Source organism: Pithys albifrons, chromosome 17 (assembly GCF_047495875.1).
Source record: "Pithys albifrons albifrons isolate INPA30051 chromosome 17, PitAlb_v1, whole genome shotgun sequence".
NCBI classification, from domain to species: Eukaryota; Metazoa; Chordata; class Aves; order Passeriformes; family Thamnophilidae; genus Pithys; species Pithys albifrons.
The window spans coordinates 7434340-7452140 of record NC_092474.1 but is presented as its reverse complement, the minus strand read 5'-3'; the positions used below and the strand labels follow the sequence as shown (position 1 = coordinate 7452140).

Here is a 17801-nt window from a genome sequence, read left to right as displayed (position 1 = left end):
TCCATGAGCAGCCACAGGCTGGGGAAGCAGCTGCTCTCCCTGATATTTTTACCATAATCCATAAGCTGTTTCCTGCAACCCATTGCCCTTTTCTGGCAGAGAAAAGATCACAAGACAGTCAAATTAATTCATAGAACTCCCACTTTCAGGAACAGTTTTCTTGTGTCACTTACTTGTCCCTTTTGGAATTAATAACAGGGTTTTTTCCTTATCATCTGTCACTTTTTTCCTGATCTGAGTTTACAAATTCTAATTATTTAACTTTTTTTCTGATCTGGGTTTACAAATTCTTGTTATTTAACATTTTTTTCCTGATTTGTGATGCATGAAAAAACTAAAAATCTTTCAATAAGGTTGATTTACCTGCTGCTGAAGGACTGAATATTGAGTGTGCTTCTAGTCAACACCATCCAACTTCTTAATAATCCTCAAATACACCTTTTTGACCAACTTTTTATGAAACACCACTCCAAATTTCAGAAGTTATTACTGTTTTGTGTTGCCCAACCACAGTCCTGGTGGATTATGAGAAGGGTTTAATTTCTGGAAGTCGCACCGAGTTAGTTTTAAGCTGTGTACCAGCACTTAAGCTTTATTTTTAAATCCTGCCCTAATTAAAAGATTACATTTGACAAATAAATAAATAAATCCCCAAACCTGGGAGCGTTACAGGAGTGTGGAAACTCCCCCAGCTGGCAGCCAAGGTGCCAACCTTGTGGTGTTCCCCTGGCAGGGCCGTCTCTTTGGAAAGGAATTGTGTTTGGAAACACGGAATTTGGTCGGTTTACAGCCTGGTGGGGTTTTAATTCCCTGCTGGAGGTTTCCTTTTTGGCAACCCCCCACTCCAAATACTGTTTTTCAAGCTGTTCTGTGCACAGTTCATCCTGTCCCATTCCAGGACAGGCCTGCACGGGTGGTGGTGACAAAGTGACTTGGAGAGGTGAGAGAACAACACCTGAGCTCAGAGCTCGTGTCTCACCTGCTGGGGCAGGCCCTGGGCTGCTGTCCTGGGGTTCTGCTGCCCCATGGCAACCCCCTGGTCCATTTTGGGGTCAGGGTGTGTGCAGGATGCCGAGCGCAGCCCTTGCCCTGCCCCGTGCTCAGGAAGGCCCTGTGGTTTCCTCTGCTCTGCTGGTGCCTCTGACCACAGAGCAGGAGCTTCTGTGTGAGTGCTCACCCTGTTCCATCCTTGCTGAAGGGGACACCCTTCTCTGGGCTCCTGTCCCACATCCCTGAAGGGCTCTGAGCACTCAGTGCTCTGCTCTGGGTCACAGGGTGGGTCACAGGTTGGACCTGATGATGTTGGAGGTGTTTGCGGACCTGAGTGACTCTGGGGTTGTTTGTGGACCCTGGGGAGCCCCAGAGCTGCTCCTCTTGTGCCCAAGTGTAGGTATTGATGCCCCTGGGCTGTTCATCTCCCTGGCATTGTTTTTCTCTGCCAGAGCCCAAGGAGCTGTGGGACATCTCCCCCTCTTGTTTGTCATCTGCTGCTTGGAATGGTAATTTTTTTGGAGTAAATACATTTGAGGTTGCTGGGAGTTCTTGTCTCCCCCACTCTGCTGCTGAATACCCTCTCTTTGCCCACCCTGCCTGTCTGTTCCCTGTTGGAAATGGGCTTTGGGTCACATTGGCATCATTAGTCCCATTTTTTTTAGTCTTTTCCAACCTGAGTGATTCTGGGATTCTTTTTGGGCCCTGTTGGGTTAGGTCTGTGTGTATTTGTGGCCTGTGCTGCAACTTGTGTGTTCATCCATGTGCTCTGCATGGTTCTCCTTTTAATTAGGTCCATTAAAATGGATGAACTGAACGTGGCAGTTGGGTGTATTAATTTTTTAAATCCTATTTCACATTATGGCATCCAAGAGGGATTACACAGGCTTTAATTCTTGAATGGCAGCTTTAGGGCTTTTCATCCACAACTCTTCTTCCTTTTTAAGAATTTCAAAAGCAGTCGAATCACTGAGAGTTTGGTGGGGGTTTTTTGAAACCTAAATTTGGCCATTTAGCAAATAGTGGGATCTTTTTGGATCAATGTCTTGTTTTGCTGTTAGTGGAGCCTTCAGGTCAGTTGTCCTCACAAACCAATATCCAGCATTATTCTGCTTTAAGACAGGCCTGAATAGACCCAGCCTCCCACATGGAGCGGAGTAGGAGACACATATTAAGGAATCTCATCTCCAAGGTTGGGGAATGTTATCATCCAATGGCAAAGATGAAATTCCAGCCATTTCTTCTGCATGTTTAAACACAAAAGAAGATGACCCCATGGCAGACCTCTCCCTCCTGTCTCTCTTCTCCCATCACTCACCATGACAGGGCCATTCCCTGGAAACAAAACCCCTTTGGGGCAGGATCAGGGGTCTGGCCCTGGAAGTGGGGGAGGCTCCTGCTCACCCTGCTGCTACTGCTGGGTGTGTTCTCTAATTTAAATATTGCAAGGCTTGACCAAGAGAGAGAACCATGATTAGAGTGATATTCCTTTCCTTTCTTCCCTCTTGGCTGCATCCAGCTGTTGGGGGGATCAGGTTCTTCGGGATCCTCAGGGGCTCCTCAGCAACACACAGACCTGGTGGCAAAGTTGGTGTCTCTGCATCACCTCTCTTGGCATCACTGACTTGTCTCAGCTCAGGTTCAAGTGTCTCATTAGCTCATTTTCCTGGGAAGTTTATCCCTGGGATGAGCTTGACTTTGGCAGCTGGTGGCCTTGGTCCTCTGGCCATGGATGGGTTGGGTGTGGCTGTGGCTGTCCCAGGCCATGTCAGCAATGGTCATTCCTGAAAACTGTTTTACTCTGCACAACCATATCCTAAAAAACTTTCCACGTGAGCCAAATCCCTCCATAATGAAAAAACAAGGAGCCTTGATAAATTCCATGAGCTGCAACACCTTCAATTCACATTTGAGTTTGGTTACTGACACTGCCCACCCTGGGGAAGCACAGGTGAAACCACAGCTTTGCTCTTCCCAAAATCTTGGGGTGGGCAAAGGGATGGCATCCCAGCAAGTGCTGAGGTTTGGGTGGGAAGGCATCCCTGCATCCCATGGGAGCACAGCTCCTGTGCCAAACCTCTGAACTCTTCCCTTGCACCTCCTGGAGTTCCCAAAGTTACTGGTTTGTTTCCTCTCTCAAGAATCCATGAGTTGGTTCAGATGTCATGAAATTTTGAGTACTGAAAGAGTTGGAGCAGCACTGGGAAGCACCTTCCTTTGGGATATCACAGCTCTCTCTCTTGTTTCCTCCCTCCAGACAGGCAGGATTGACAAGTCCTACCCCACAGTGTGTGGCCACACGGGCCCAGTGCTGGACATCGACTGGTGTCCCCACAACGACCAGGTCATCGCCAGCGGCTCTGAGGACTGCACGGTCATGGTGGGTGTTCCTGGGGCTCTGCCCCCTGGGGCTGTGGGGTGGGCTTTGGGCTCTGCCCCCAAGGGCTGTGGGGTGGGCTTTGGGCTCTGCCCCCTGGGGCTGTGGGGTGGGCTCTGCCCCCAGGGGCTGTGGGGTGGGCTTTGGGCTCTGCTCCCAGGGGCTGTGGGGTGGGCTTTGGGCTCTGCCCCCAAGGGCTGTGGGGTGGGCTTTGGGCTCTGCCCCCAGGGGCTGTTGGGTGGGCTTTGGGCTCTGCCCCCTGGGGCTGTAGGGTGGGCTTTGGGCTCTGCTCCCGGGGGCTGTGGGGTGGGCTTTGGGCTCTGCCCCCAGGGGCTGTGGGGTGGGCTTTGGGCTCTGCCCCCTGGGGCTGTGGGGTGGGTTCTGCTCCCTGGGGCTGTGGGGTGGGCTTTGGGCTCTACCCCCTGCTGAAGTCCTACTCCAAAGGACACTTGTAGTCCTGAAGACCCCTCCTGTTCTAAGCCTGAGGGCAGAGTCGTCATGGAACAGTTTGGGTGGGAGGGACCTTAAAGGGACTTTAAAGTTCACCCAATGCCACCCCTGCCATGGGCAGGGACACTTTCCACTCTCCCAGGTTGCTCCAAGCCCTGTCCAACCTGGCCTTGGGCACTTCCATCACTTCCACCACCTCTCTGTGCAACCTGTGCCAGGGCCTGCCCACCCTCACAGTGAGGAATTTCTCTCATTTTTCCTCCTTCTTGGGGGTTTGTGTGATGTTTGAAAAGAGGAATGAGAAGGAAGAGTGCCAGTCAGTGGTGAGGGGTTCAGTTTGTGGAGCTTTCCAGAGGACAGGTGGTGGTTCCTTCCCTCAGATATCCCCATGCTGGGAAGGGGAAGGGAGTGGAAGGGAATGAGCCCACCAGGTTTCAGAACTTCTTCACCCTTTGATTTAAGGGGGACACACGAAGTGTTTCCTGTGTCCACAGGTTGTGAGCGGGTGTCAAAAGGGCTTTTTTTAATACAAAAATAATCCAAGCTCTGCACCTGAACGAGCCCACCAGGTTTTGGAGTTGCTTCACCCCTTGATTTAAGGAGGGCACCTGAAGTGTTTCCTGTATCCACAGGTTGTGAGCAGGTGTCAGAAGGGCTTTTTTTTATATATATAAAATTAATCCAAGCTGTGCACCTGCCAGCCCTGTCTGACCTCAGGACAGCCCCGTGCCTGGGTGTGGAATCCTCTGTGTGCAAACACAGCACAATCAGTGAAAGCAAATCCTTGTAAGATGAAATAATGCCAAATAACTCCAGGGATCTTTGGCCATATTTAGAAATGCTGTAGGCTGAATGTTATATTGAAATCTTATTATAGATCATGTCAGATAAATTCCTTTGCTTCTGTTCATCGTTAAAATGTCTGGGAGGGGATTCATCCCCTGAGGCTTTTCCTGGGACAGCTCTTGCCTGTGATCTCTCAGTCTTGGAAGCTGAAGCATGTTACCAAATGGGCTACATTTAATATTAAACAAAACAACAAGCTTCTGTGCCTGTAACATTCACTACTGGGCTGCAACTGAGCTTTTGAAGGAACCAGGAATGGCCCTCCAGGAACCAGGAATGGCCCTCCAGGAACTAGGAATGGCCCTCCAAGGAACCAGGATGCAGAAAGGCTGTGCCTGGGAAGGGTCTCTGAAACATGAGCATCAGTAGGTCCAGAGCTGCCTTCTTGGAGGCAAAACAAGTCTCTAATCCAAGTGCAATGAGAACTATGTTGGGAGGCTCCAGAGGGACTGAACTACGGAGAAAAACCAACAGTGTTCAGTTACAAGTTGTCCAAGTGCTGTGTCCAATGTGGACACAAACTGTCTGTGGGAATCTGTGCCCCCAGCTGTGTATTCACTGAGGGTTCTCTGCACATCCCAAATTGGGAGGAGCTTCCCCTGCATCCCTGGAGGCAGCAGGTGTGGAAAGGCACCACGGTGGAGCTGAGCTGTGGGTTTGCCCACTCATGGTCATGTTTGGTACCTCCTGGTGTGACCTGTCTGGAGTGGAGGGGGAATTAAGGACATCCTTGCTGTGCTTGCAGGATCAGGGATACTCAGGAAGATGTTGGGGGTGTGTTGAGGAGGTTTAAAGAGAGAATTGATGAATCCCATGTTGTTTGGAGCAGGTGTGTGAAGAACATCCCTTGGAAGGGTTGTTTCCTCGTGCCAGCAAAGAAGGAATTACTGAAATATTCCTGCTTGGAATGCTGCTGAATGGCTGAAATGAACTGCAGGCTTTGAGATCTGCTGGAAGATGTTTTGTTGCAGAAGGGCTTGGAGGTGGTGTCGGGCCCTTCCTCAGAGATGGGAAATTTGATTCATCAGAAGGTGCATGTTAATAAGTGTGGGTGTAATGGGCAGAGCAGAGCTGGTGTGATGGAGCAAATTGCTTTGACAGTCAGAGCAGAGCCCTTGGGCAGGTGGGCACCAGTGGGACCAGGACAGGGGAAGCCAAGAGAGGGTCTGAGAGCTGCAGAAATTATGCTCCAAGTGCCACTTCCTGCAGGGACAGGGATAAATCCAGGGCTCAGACTCACTCAGTTCCTCACTTGACGTGACAGGAATTAATATTTATAATATAGGAAATTATGTTCTTTCTGGACATGAACTGAATCTTCTCTGCAGGTTGTGCAGACCCAGAAGAGACAGTTTTTGAATCTCTTTCAAGGGAATGGAAAAAAAAAAGTTTGCTTTGTTTCCTTTCTCACGTGCTGTTTGTGCAGAGCCTTCCCCTGCTGCCCTTCCTGTGAGCCCCAAACCCAGAGCTCTGCTGGGCCACAGCTCTGCTTCCTCCAGCACAAACAAACCTCCCTGCAAAGCTCCAGCCCCAGAACCCACCACAGCAGGTGGCACAACTGCCAAACTGCCACTGCTGCCCAGGGAATCCTGCAGCATTTTTGTGCTTCCTCGGGTTGATCCTCAGTCCTCACCCTCGCCAGGCTGGGTCTGGCATCCAAAGTTCCTTAATTTGCCCTGTGAATGTGGTTTGATCCCGAGCTGAGGCCTGGAACGAGGGGCCAGGCCACTTGGGACCATCCCCTGACCTTTCACACTCGTTTATTTATTATTTCTTGGAATACCAGGCAGGATTATTGGGTCAATAGTCCATAATCTGCCTGGGATTAGACTGCTCTGCAGCTGCTCCAAACTGTCAGGGCTTTCCCAGATGGAAAAAAGTCTCCCCAGAGGCTTTTAAAAAACCCTTTCCATGGGTATTTTGCCTCCCTTCCCTCTCCCACCCCCTGCACTCGCTGGCTCATGTTTAAACTTGGTTCTGAAGTGTTTTGATTCCTTTGCTCAGAGGGATCCATGGACTCTTCCTGGCTGGATTGATGTGAAATAGAACTGGAGATCCCAGGAATGTTGTTCCTTTCCTGCTGCTGCCCCTCACAGGGAGGAATGTTGGCTGGAGCTGCTCAGCCCCTGCCTGGCTCACCTGCAGGTCACACTTGACCCCGAAGCTTCTGCTGCTCCTGGGTCTTTTGGGTTAATAAATTCCATTTTCAAGGCTTTGTTCACAAAGAGAGTGAGGCTGAGGGAGTGGGGCAGGTCCCTTTATCCCACTTTTTCTCTCACTGGACTGTTTACAGAGTCATGGAATAGTTTGGGTTGGAGGGACCTTAAGGATCATTTAGTCAAAGCTCCTGCCATGGGCAGGGACACCTCCCACTGTCCCAGGTTGCTCCAAGCCCTGTCCAGCCTGGCCTTGGACACTCCCAGGGATGGGGCAGCCACAGCTTCTCTGCCCAACCTGTGCCAGGGCCTGCCCACCCTCACAGGGAGGAATTCCTTCCCAATATCCAAACTAAGCCCTACAGATGGCAGGAGGACAGATGATGAGAAACAGAAAAACCACCAAGCCCTGGGGGTTCATCAGAGACCTCACACGGTTCCAGCGTGAAGTGCCTCAGACTGACACAGAATTCCCAGCACAAACATGTTCCCAACTGTTGCTGCTGTCAAATTGTTACTCCCTGACTGGCAGGAAAAAAGCTGTTTCCATAAACCTGGCACATTTGTAACCCAGTTTGGGGTGTCAGCGGCAGGTGAAGGGGTTTGCTGTGGTTTGCAGACCTGTTGTGTTTCAGGAGAACTTGGGAGGGGTTGGATCACAGCCACAGGCAGAGCTGGGAAGAATGGGAAGGGGGATGCCATCCTGCTCCTCCAGGCTGAGCAGCTCCTGTTTGCATCCTCTCTGAAATCACACTGGGAAAAGCCCCAGTTTGTGTCAGGGTGTCTCCAGTGCTGTTCCATCAGGCAGGAAGGGAGAGAGGGATTTTCAGACAAATATGAAATATCCTGAACTGGAATGGACCCACAAGGATTGGGGCCAACTCCTGGCCCTGTCCAGGACACCCCAACAGTCTCACCATGTGCCTGGAAGCATTGTCCAAATGCTCCTGGAGCTTTGTCAGGCTTGGGGCCATGAACATATTCGCCCCTTGTGGAGGAATCCTCCCCTGAGGTGGTGCTGCCTTTGGAATCCTCTCCTGAGGTGGTGTTCCCATTGCAATCCTCTCCTGAGGTGGTGTTGCCTTTGGAATTCTCTCCTGAGGTGGTGTTGCCTTTGGAATCCTCTCCTGAGGTGGTGTTGCCTTTGAAATCCTCTCCTGAGGTGGTGTTGCCTTTGAAATCCTCTCCTGAGGTGGTGTTGCCTTTGAAATCCTCTCCTGAGGTGCTCCCATTGCAATCCTCTCCCGAGGTGTTCCCATTGGAATCCTCTCCTGAGGTGGTGTTCCCATTGGAATCCTCCCCTGAGATGGTGTTCCCATCGTGGTCATTCCTCCTGGCATGCTGAGGGTGAAAAGGGAAACCATTTTTGGGTTATTTGGTACCACAGAGACTCTGCATCTCGCTGGGTTTTATTTCAGCACAGGGAGAACAGGGATCAGCAGAGAAATCCACGTCACCCTCACACATGTGTGTCCACGTCGCTTCCTAAATCCCTGCCTGGCATCTCCTGGCTCACACAGCTGGCTGGGCACACCGTGGGCAGTGCCTGGTCCCTCTGTCAGCTCCGGGAACAGCAGACAATGGGAGTGCAGCAAACACGCTGCAATGCTGCCACCTGCCTCCAGCCGCTCCAACTGCTGCCTAGGGGCCCTGAATTCCAGGGAATCTGCTCATGCACCTCCTGGGGATCAGCTGCAATTCCAAGACGATTGTCCAGCGCTGAATTGCAGGAATAGTTTTGGTGGGGCTGATCCTGAGGGGTTTGTGTGTCCCATCCCTGGTTGCTGCAGGATGTGCCGCCCTCAGAGAGTAAACCTTCAGTGCCGCCTCCTTGTGATCCACAGCTGGAATTCCAGTGCTCAGACATCCTTTGGGGTGCTGCTCCTTCTCCTGATGGCCCTTCCCTGAGGATCTTTGCAACAGAGGGTTGTGTAACCAGGCAAGAAGTGAACAGGCAGGCACTGCAATGCTGGTTTGGGCTGCTCCAACCTCTGCCAGGACCAAACCACCCTTCCCTGATTAAATGGGATCTGGAAGTAGCCTGGTCCTACCAGGAAAACTAATTCCTGGTGTTTCTAAAGGAATAAAAAGCAGGCACTGGTAGACCTGCAGTGTCATCCCTGCAAGGGACAAGCCCCGTTTGGAGAGACAGCAGCTTGTTCACGTGGAATTGGAGCTCCAAGGCAGGTTTTTCCGAGTCCTCCTCAGCAGGAATGGAGCTGAAAGGAGTCCCTGGACATGGTGATAATGGGGAGTTGCAGCATCAGAGTTGGTGGTTTGGTGCTGGCACACCAAAGGGAGGATGTTACCCAGGGATCAGCCAGGGGTTTACTGGGAATGATTCCCTTTTCCTGTGTGTGTGGAGAGGTGACGGCTCAGCCGTGGGGTGCAGGAAGCACACGAGCTCCTCAGAGGGGACAGCCTTGGCTGACCTTTCCTCTCCTCTCCCCCCCAGGTGTGGCAGATCCCCGAGAACGGGCTCACCCTGTCCCTGACAGAGCCGGTGGTGGTGTTGGAAGGCCATTCCAAGAGAGTTGGCATCGTGGCCTGGCACCCGACGGCCCGGAACGTGCTGCTCAGCGCAGGTACAGCTCAGGAGAGGCCGTGGCACCTCCCTCCTGCCTCACTGCCGTGCCAGGGGTTTGGGAGAAGAGTTCTTGACTCCTTTTCCTTCCTTCCTCTCCCAGCTGCTCAGATCCCTGGGAATCCCAAGCCTCCTGGCAGTGCCTGGGAACACTGGGACACATGGCTGGCACCCCCCTCCTTGTCTCAGCCTATTTTATCTTCAGTTTGCAGGGACAAGCACAATGGAATTGTCTGGAAGATCAATTGGAGTATTAAAGTTGTTCCAGAGTTTATTTGATCTGTAGTAACTGTTTACATCTGCATTCCCCATATCCCTGTTTTCTTATACTTTTGTAACAGGCCCAAGTGTTTCTCCTTCCCCTTGATCCCTTCAAAGTATCCCAGAGTCCAGCTCTTCCTCCCACAGGCTTTCACTGCCAGCATTTTCCAAATTGTCCCATGATTGGTACAGTCCTTGGAATGAGATTCATTTGAAAGTCAGTCACATCATTGTGGAAATAAATTGGATAATTCATTATCCCTCGGCACAGTCTGAAACTTCCACAGCCTGACCCGTAGGTTGAATCCCAAGGAAAGCAGCCAATCCTTTCAGCTGGACTGTTGGACAAGCTGAGTCTTTTCTATTGATAAAATTCCCTTCTGAGCTTCCCAGTATGGGGTTTGGTTTCCCCAAAAGCTTTTGGAGCTGCATCAGGTTTATCCTTTGTTCCCCACCTCCAGTGCTGTGACGGCAGGTGTCCTTTTCCACTGCAGGCTGTGATAATGCCATCATCATCTGGAATGTGGGCACAGGAGAAGCTCTCATCAACCTGGATGACATGCACGTGGACATGATCTACAACGTGAGCTGGAACCGCAACGGCAGCCTCATCTGCACAGCCTCCAAAGACAAGAAAGTCCGAGTCATTGACCCCAGGAAACAAGAAATTGTTGCTGTAAGTTCACATAATAATTAAAGAAACAGCTGGATTTCACTCCAGCAGAGATTTAGCAAGAATATTGGGAGAAAGAACCTTCTTTCTCAGTATTTTCACACCGTGTTCGGTTGTGTGAGGCAAAAATTATAGAAGGAATAGCAGGAGTTGGAGGATTTGTCTGGGTTTACTGGGATTAGTGTTTGAACTAGGATTTTAGGGCTCAGTTTTAAAACCTGCAGGAGTGTAATTCCACATCTAATCCTTCTGTATAATTACAGTTCCAGAGCTGTGCATGGGAAGCAGAGGTTTAGCAGCTTGTGTATGTTGTAGCTTGCAAGGCTGAAGGAAAACCTCTTCGCAAGAGTCTGATTGGCAAAGCTGGAACGAGCCAGGAATGTCCATTTCCTCTGTGGTTTAGCAATTAGTTCTTTCCCTCAAGCATCAGGATGGTTGGATGCTGCTCCTTGGATCCCACCCTGCGAGGAGCAGCCACGTGTCCCAACAGTTCCGTGGGGCTGGGAGAGGATCCGCCACCCCTGGGTTTGCCTGTGCATTGCTGGAGACTGACCTGCTCCTCTCTTCCAGGAGAAGGAGAAGACCCACGAGGGAGCCCGGCCCATGAGAGCCATTTTCCTGGCTGATGGGAACATCTTCACCACCGGCTTCAGCCGCATGAGCGAGCGGCAGCTGGCGCTGTGGAACCCGGTACGGCCCCTGCTCCCTCCCCAGTGCTGGGGGACTCCCCCAGCCCTGCAGCCAGGGAGCCCTGCCAGGGGTGGGCTTGGGTTGGGTTGGGTTGGGAGGGACATTAAAGCTCATCTCGTTCCAAACCCCTGCTCTGGGACACCTCCACTGTCCCACATCCAACCTGGCCTTGGACACTTCCAGGGAAGGAGCAGCCACAGCTTCTCTGCAGTCTGTGCCAGTGCATCTTCCTAAAGTCCTGGTTTACATACTTGAGGCTATTCCCTCTTCCATCTACTGCCTGCTCCCGTGCCAGAAGGTGCTCTGTGATTTAGGCTGGGTGGTCACTCAGGGAAGGAAGTGAGTTTTCTTGTGCCTCTCCAAGGGCACCGATGGTCTGGGAGCTGCAGGTTGGAAGAGCCTGGGAAGATGCACAGGGAGCAGAGGGGCTGTGGGAAGGTCACTTTGACTCCCTGTGTTGTATGAGCAGAGCAGGACAACAACAGTCCCAGAGGGATTCAGGTTGGAAGGGACCACCTGGATTGTGTCCAGGTGGCTTTTGAGTGTCTCCAGGGAAGGACCCTCCATCCCCTCATCCATCAGCCATCCCATCACACTACACAGAGCTCTAACATGGCTGTGTCACGTATTTCCTTTGACTTGGTGGGTTTTCTTGGCCCCTGTTCTGCTGAGTTTTGTGATCTAAACACCCTTGGGGGAATGAATCTCAGGAACATTCCCAGCACTTGCTGTGACACACAGATCTGTCCAGGTGGTGCAGACACTGCTGGGAGCTCCCTGGCTACAGAGCTGTAAATTATTTAGATCCTGGGTTAACAGGAGCTTTTCCAGACTTTAGTAACATCCCTGGCATTCTTTTTTTCCAGCAAAACATGGAGGAGCCAATTGCCCTTCATGAGATGGACACCAGCAATGGGGTCCTGCTGCCGTTCTACGACCCGGACACCAACATCATTTACCTGTGTGGGAAGGTGAGGAGAGGCTTGACAATCTCTGGGAGGGGATGGTGCCTCTGCAAGGTTCCCAGGGGTCTCAACTTGGGGAGACAGAACCAAAAAATCAGCACTGAAGAGGGACCAGACTGCTCTGGAGTGGGTTTGATCCTCACTCTGCAGGACCACGGAGTCTGGAGTGTCCTGGATGTTTCTCTGTCATGGATTGACTTATGTAAATCTGCTTTAAATACAAGCCCATACCATTACCAGAACGTCCCTTGTTGGGCTTGACCCAGATGATTTAACACTGGTGTGGGAGGAAGGTGCATTTGAGATGTTCTCCTCCTTGTGCCTGAGGATAGTGGAACACTGCCTGTAATTTTGTGGGGTTAAATAATAGAAAACTGGAATCAGGTGCTCCGTTCTAAAAGCAATTTGTGCTCTAAAGTTCCCCCTTGTGATGGACTTCCTACAAAGAGGAGCCAAAGACACAGTGAACAAAGGAGAATCTGTAAAAGTACTTTCAGGAGTCCCGTCTTTCTAACAGTTAAGGAGGAATCTTTGGTTTACATCTGCTGCCCCTCCTGCTGTGTCAGAGATCCCAGTGTCTGGAATTAAGGATAAACTGGTTTATAGCCTTCCTGCCTGAGTGTGGCAGGAGGTTCAGTGTTTCCACAAGGCATGATGTGCACGGGGACATTCCCATCCTGGAAGCCCCAACTCAGGTCCATGTCCCAGAGTGTTCTGAGCAGGACTTTGAGGAACTGTCACAGCAGGGATCTGCCTTGAAGCTTTAGCTGCCAAGCCCCAGCTGTGAGCTGTGTGTGGCAGCATTCCCAGGAGGGGAGGCTGTGAGGGAAGGCTGTGAGGGAGGCTGGGGCTGCCCCAGGCTCTGCAGGTGTCCTGTTGTCCCCTCAGGGTGACAGCAGCATCCGCTACTTTGAGATCACCGACGAGTCCCCGTACGTTCACTACCTCAACACCTTCAGCAGCAAAGAGCCGCAGAGGGGCATGGGGTTCATGCCAAAGAGGGGCCTCGACGTCAACAAGTGTGAGATTGCCAGGTAGGGAGAGCTGAGCCCAAGGCTGGGTCAGTGGGTGGGAACCTGGCAGTGCTGAGAGCAGCAGGGCACTGAGCAGGGGGCAGCTGTGCCTCAGGAAACAGGGAAGGGCAGGAAACATCTCAGGAGAGCAGCGGTGTCACTGCAGGGGCTCCAGCAGGGAAGGTGTCACTGCTGGGCTGGGACATGCTTGGGCTCTTCTCACAGATAATGGGCGATGGGATGAGAGGAAACTCCCACAGGTTATGCCAGGGGAGGTTTTAGGGAAAATTTCTTCATGGAAAGAGTGGTCAGGCCCTGGCACAGCTGCCCAGGGCAGTGGTGGGTCCCCATCCCTGGAGGGATTTAAAACCCATGTGGATGTGGCACTTGGGGACATGGGTTAGTGGTGGCCTTGGCAGGGCTGGAGGAATGACTGGACTCCATAGTCTCAGAGGGCTTTTCCCACCTCCCTAATTCTGTGATTCCATGGGGTTGCTCCTTTCCCATGTCCTGTCCCCTGGCCCACTGCTGTGTGTGTGGACTTCCCTCTCCTCACCGAGTCCCACCTTCCCCTTCCCGTGGCAGGTTCTTCAAGCTCCACGAGAGGAAGTGCGAGCCCATCATCATGACGGTTCCCCGCAAGGTGAGCAGTGCCCTGGGCATGGGGGCTGAGGCAGCCTGTGCCTGCCAGAGCCCTGCCCAACCCATCTCCTTGCCTTGCAGTCGGACCTGTTCCAGGACGACCTGTACCCGGACACGGCCGGGCCAGAGGCGGCGCTGGAGGCAGAGGAGTGGTTCGAGGGCAAGAATGCCGACCCCCTGCTCATCTCCCTCAAGCATGGGTACATTCCAGGCAAGAACAGGGACCTCAAGGTGGTCAAGAAGAACATACTGGACAACAAACCTGCGGCCAACAAGAAGAGTGATCTCATCAACGCTCCAAAGAAAGCAGCGGATGCCTCAAACCCCGTGAGTGAACCCCACGAGCTCAGGGGGTGGTGGGCTGGGGTGGCACTCCTGGGGTGCTGCCTGCTCAGGAACAGGCGTGGCAAAGCTCAGGAATGTGTGATTGGAGTATTTGGGTGACCTGGAGGTGAGGTGGTGCTTGGTTGGGGGGTTCCAGGTGAGTTGTTCACAGGAGGGGCGGCTCCATCTCTGCTCTGTGTGAGCAGGGACAGGTCCAGGAGTGGCTGGAGATGTGCCAGGGAGGGTCAGGTGGGATCTCAGGGAAAGGCTCTTCCCTCAGGGGGTGGTGGGCACTGAACAGGCTCCCCAGGGCAGTGGGCACAGCCCCGAGGCTGCCAGAGCTCCAGGAATGTTTGGACAACAGGACAGGGATAGGGAGGGATTGTTGGAGTGTCTGTGCAGGGCCAGGTGCTGGACTGGATATTCCTTGTGGGTCCCTTCAAACTCAGGACATTCCATGATTCTGTGGTTCTGATGTTTCTGTAGCTGTGGAAAATTACTGGGAATTGTTTTTCCTAAATCACAGAATCATTAAGGTTGGAAAAGATCTTTAAGGTCATCACGTCCAACTGTAACCCAGCACCACCACTGCTCACCACCAAGGCATGTCCTCAAAGCATGTCCTTTGGGACACAAAAGAAAACTTGGCTTCTAGTTCCAGCCTGGGAGAGCTCCTGTGCTCCTGTTTTTGTGTAAAACATGGACAGTGGGGCATTGAACCTCTGGCTCTGGAGGTCCAGAGGAGTCTGTACAGGTCTGGAATTGGGGCTGTAGCTAAAGCATGGAATCCTGGAATGGTTTGGGTTGGAAGAGACCTTAAAGCTCATCCAGTGCCAGGGACACCTTCCACTGGCCCAGGTGGCTCTAAGCCCTGTCCAGCCTGGTCTTGGACTCTTCCAGGGATGGGGTGTAGTGACACACAGAGTGGCAGCTGTCAGTCAGAATCCTGGGAATCACTGAGGTTGGAAAAGCCCTCTGAGACCATCAAGCCCAACCATTCCCTTGCTAAAGGGCAGACACTGGTCCACTGTGTCCCAGACATGTTCCCTGGTGCTGCTGGAGGTGCTGGTCCATCCCTGAGCACCCCAGCTGCTCCAGAAGGGCACCACACCCTCCCCTCTCCCAAAATCCCACTGGGAGGAGCCTTTCCTTGCCCCTCCTCGTGCAGAGCTCTGCTCACCCAGCCTGTCCTGCCTTGCAGCAAAGCGAAGCCAAACTGGAGGAGATTTTGAAAGAGCTGCGCTGCATCAAGGACACGATCTCCTCGCAGGACGAGCGCATCTCCAAGCTGGAGCAGCAGATGGCCAAGATTGGGGACTGAGGGCCCTCCCAGCCCAGCTCCCAGTGCAGCCAGCAGCAGCCTGCAGCATTCCAGCCCAAGCTTTCCTGTTCTCCCAAACCCACGTCAACGAGAGCCGATGATTCCAAGCCAAGCTTTTTAGTGAAAGATCTTTTCGTTTCCTGATGTTCTGATGAATTTCTGTGACTGTGTCAAACAAGTCCAAAACAAGTGCTACTTCTACAGGGTTCTTTTTTTTCCCAGATGTTACGATGAATCCTTGAAAAACAAATCCATTCTGACTTTTGATGTCGTGCCCAATTATCTTTTTCTAGATTTAGGGACCAATGCCACATTGTTCTTAACCATTTTTTTTAAAGTTGCCAAAAAAAAAGAAAAAAATTGCTTTTATTTTTCTTATTTGCCACTTTGCAGTATTTGTGTTTCCATTCCAAGGGACAGAGGGTGTGTGGTGGGTGTTTACACTGTGCAGAGAACAAAGCTGAAGCTGTTTTGTGTAAATCCTCAATTTGGAACAATCAGGTGGGTTCCTTTCCCTGCCGAGACCTTGGAGATGGGATGAGCTGCCTTTCCTGCTCCCAGCCCTGTTGTCTGGCAGAAAAATATAAATATATAATTCTGAAGGAGGGGATTCATCCCACAAAACCCCTTTTCTTTTTGTCCCACAGAACTTCAACACCTTGTTCCCATGTTAAATAATCCCAAGGTTTGGTTCCATGACCAAACTCTCATGTGTTTTACTCGCTGAGTTTTATTTCAGTTTGAGGCAGAAGTTGCTTCCATGCAGGAATGTTTGCGTCCATGGAGAGCAGATTCAGGTGACTGTGAGATTCCAGCAGGTGGAATTCCGTGGTGCCCATCCCAGCTCCGTGGTTGCTGTAGAACCTTGTTCCTGCCCCCCACAGAGTCCTCAGCTCATGGATTTTACGGAGCTTTTGCAATCCCAATCAGCCCCTCACCCCAGTGCTGATGTTTGGAGTTTTCTCTGCTTTCAAGGCAGCGTTAGCAGCAGGAAGGTGACTTTTCCAGGATGACTCTCCCCAAACACCTTTGTTATTTTTTATCATCTGTTTTCTCCCCTCCATCATTCCCTGCCTCCCATCCCGCCTTGCTGGAAAGCTTTGCAGGAAAGGATGTGTTCCTGGATCAATGAGTGACTTCCAACCCCTGCCTCCCTCACCCCTCTGAGTGGAGGGGACTGGGGAGGGGGGTTTTATCACAGTTTGGAGAACTGGTTTCTCCCACGCTCCTTCGGGGAGAGAGAGACCCCGTGAGCGCTCCAGGCTGGCGAGCTCCTCCTGGAATTCCATGGATGCCTCAGCTCAGCAGAGCCCTGCTCAGGTGGGGTCTCGTCTGCGAGGGGGCTGGCTGGGATGGGGCAGGCTGGCTCCCTGCTCCCAGGCCGTGTCCTTGTGCTGGGAATGGGATCCAGGACTCCCCCATGAGCTGTGCCAGGCCCAATCGGTGCCACCCACCCCGGCACAGCCAGGGAGTGGTGACAGCCCATCTGCAATCCAGAGGGAAACAAAGACCCCCAGGTGTCCAGGAGCCCTGGGTGCCTCTCCCAGCTGGATGGTGCCCGTGGCAGCTCCGTGGGTGTGTCAGTGTGTGTGGCAGCCCCTGCCCTGCGTGCCCACCCAGAGCATCCTGGCGGGACTCGTGTCCCTTTGGCCAAGCTGAAGTGATCCATTTTTTTTTCCATTAGTTTAGCTAGGAATTCTCCGATTTTTCCATTTTTTCCCAGTGTTTGCATGTTCAGATCTTCCAGGTTAAGGATTCCCTGCTGTGGAGGGATGTGTGTGTGTGGAGGTGGCACCGTGCCCTGGCTGGAGAGGCACGAGGGTGGCACGGAGGAGATGGAGGATGTGGGAGGATGGCAGAGCATCAAAGCTTCAGAAAAGTGGGGTTTGTGTTTTAGGGACAAGTGGCATCCCCTGCCCTGTGCCTGTGGATCCACAATCCGGCCGCTCCGGCTTCTTTGGCTGTTTGGTGACGTTTCTGTATTGCAGTAAATGCCTGAGATGTGTATTTTTATGGATTTTTCTTTTGGAAACCAAACCCCAAGGTGGTTCCCCCCAAAGTGGTGATTTCTGTGTTGATTTGTACGTGTGACTTCGGGGTTGTGTGTGCTTGGGGGCCTCGGGTTTGTTCCTGAAATTGGAAGAAAATCAGTTTTGGGAGCCGCTGGATTGAGGTGCCCAGAGGGGAGGGTGTGGGAGACGGTCCCAGAGGCCACCCTGGATTTTAGTTCTTAGCCTGTATTTTATTTAAATGAACTGATGCCTCGCCAGGCTCAACCGGAGTCAGTGCCTGAAGCTTTTTGTAGCCGTGATATCCCGGGGAGAGCCAGCCCAGTGCGGAGAGACGCGCTCTTATAGAGCGCCCGAGTATCTGTCCAAATATTTGCTTCCATTTTCAAAAGATAAAAGTCATTGATTATTATAAATTGCCTCTGCTTTACTGTTTCTTTGCCTCTCGGTGTCCTGTGCCTGCCCTTGGCACTCCGGGTTTGATCTGCACCTGCCCTTGG

General features: G+C 52.1%; 1 protein-coding gene across 1 annotated transcript in view; it reads left to right on the top strand.

The window, feature by feature from the left end:
- CORO1C (coronin 1C) overlaps positions 1–17717 on the top strand; it is a 42686-nt gene extending 24969 nt beyond the window's left edge. The window contains exons 3-11 of the mRNA XM_071571838.1: positions 3248–3370; positions 9275–9404; positions 10159–10340; positions 10908–11027; positions 11894–11998; positions 12881–13026; positions 13591–13648; positions 13729–13974; positions 15173–17717. Coding sequence (XP_071427939.1) covers positions 3248–3370; positions 9275–9404; positions 10159–10340; positions 10908–11027; positions 11894–11998; positions 12881–13026; positions 13591–13648; positions 13729–13974; positions 15173–15292 — 1230 coding nt within the window. The 3' untranslated portion in view covers positions 15293–17717. The remainder of the gene's footprint in view (positions 1–3247; positions 3371–9274; positions 9405–10158; positions 10341–10907; positions 11028–11893; positions 11999–12880; positions 13027–13590; positions 13649–13728; positions 13975–15172) is intronic.
- Positions 17718–17801: the final 84 nt, after the last annotated feature.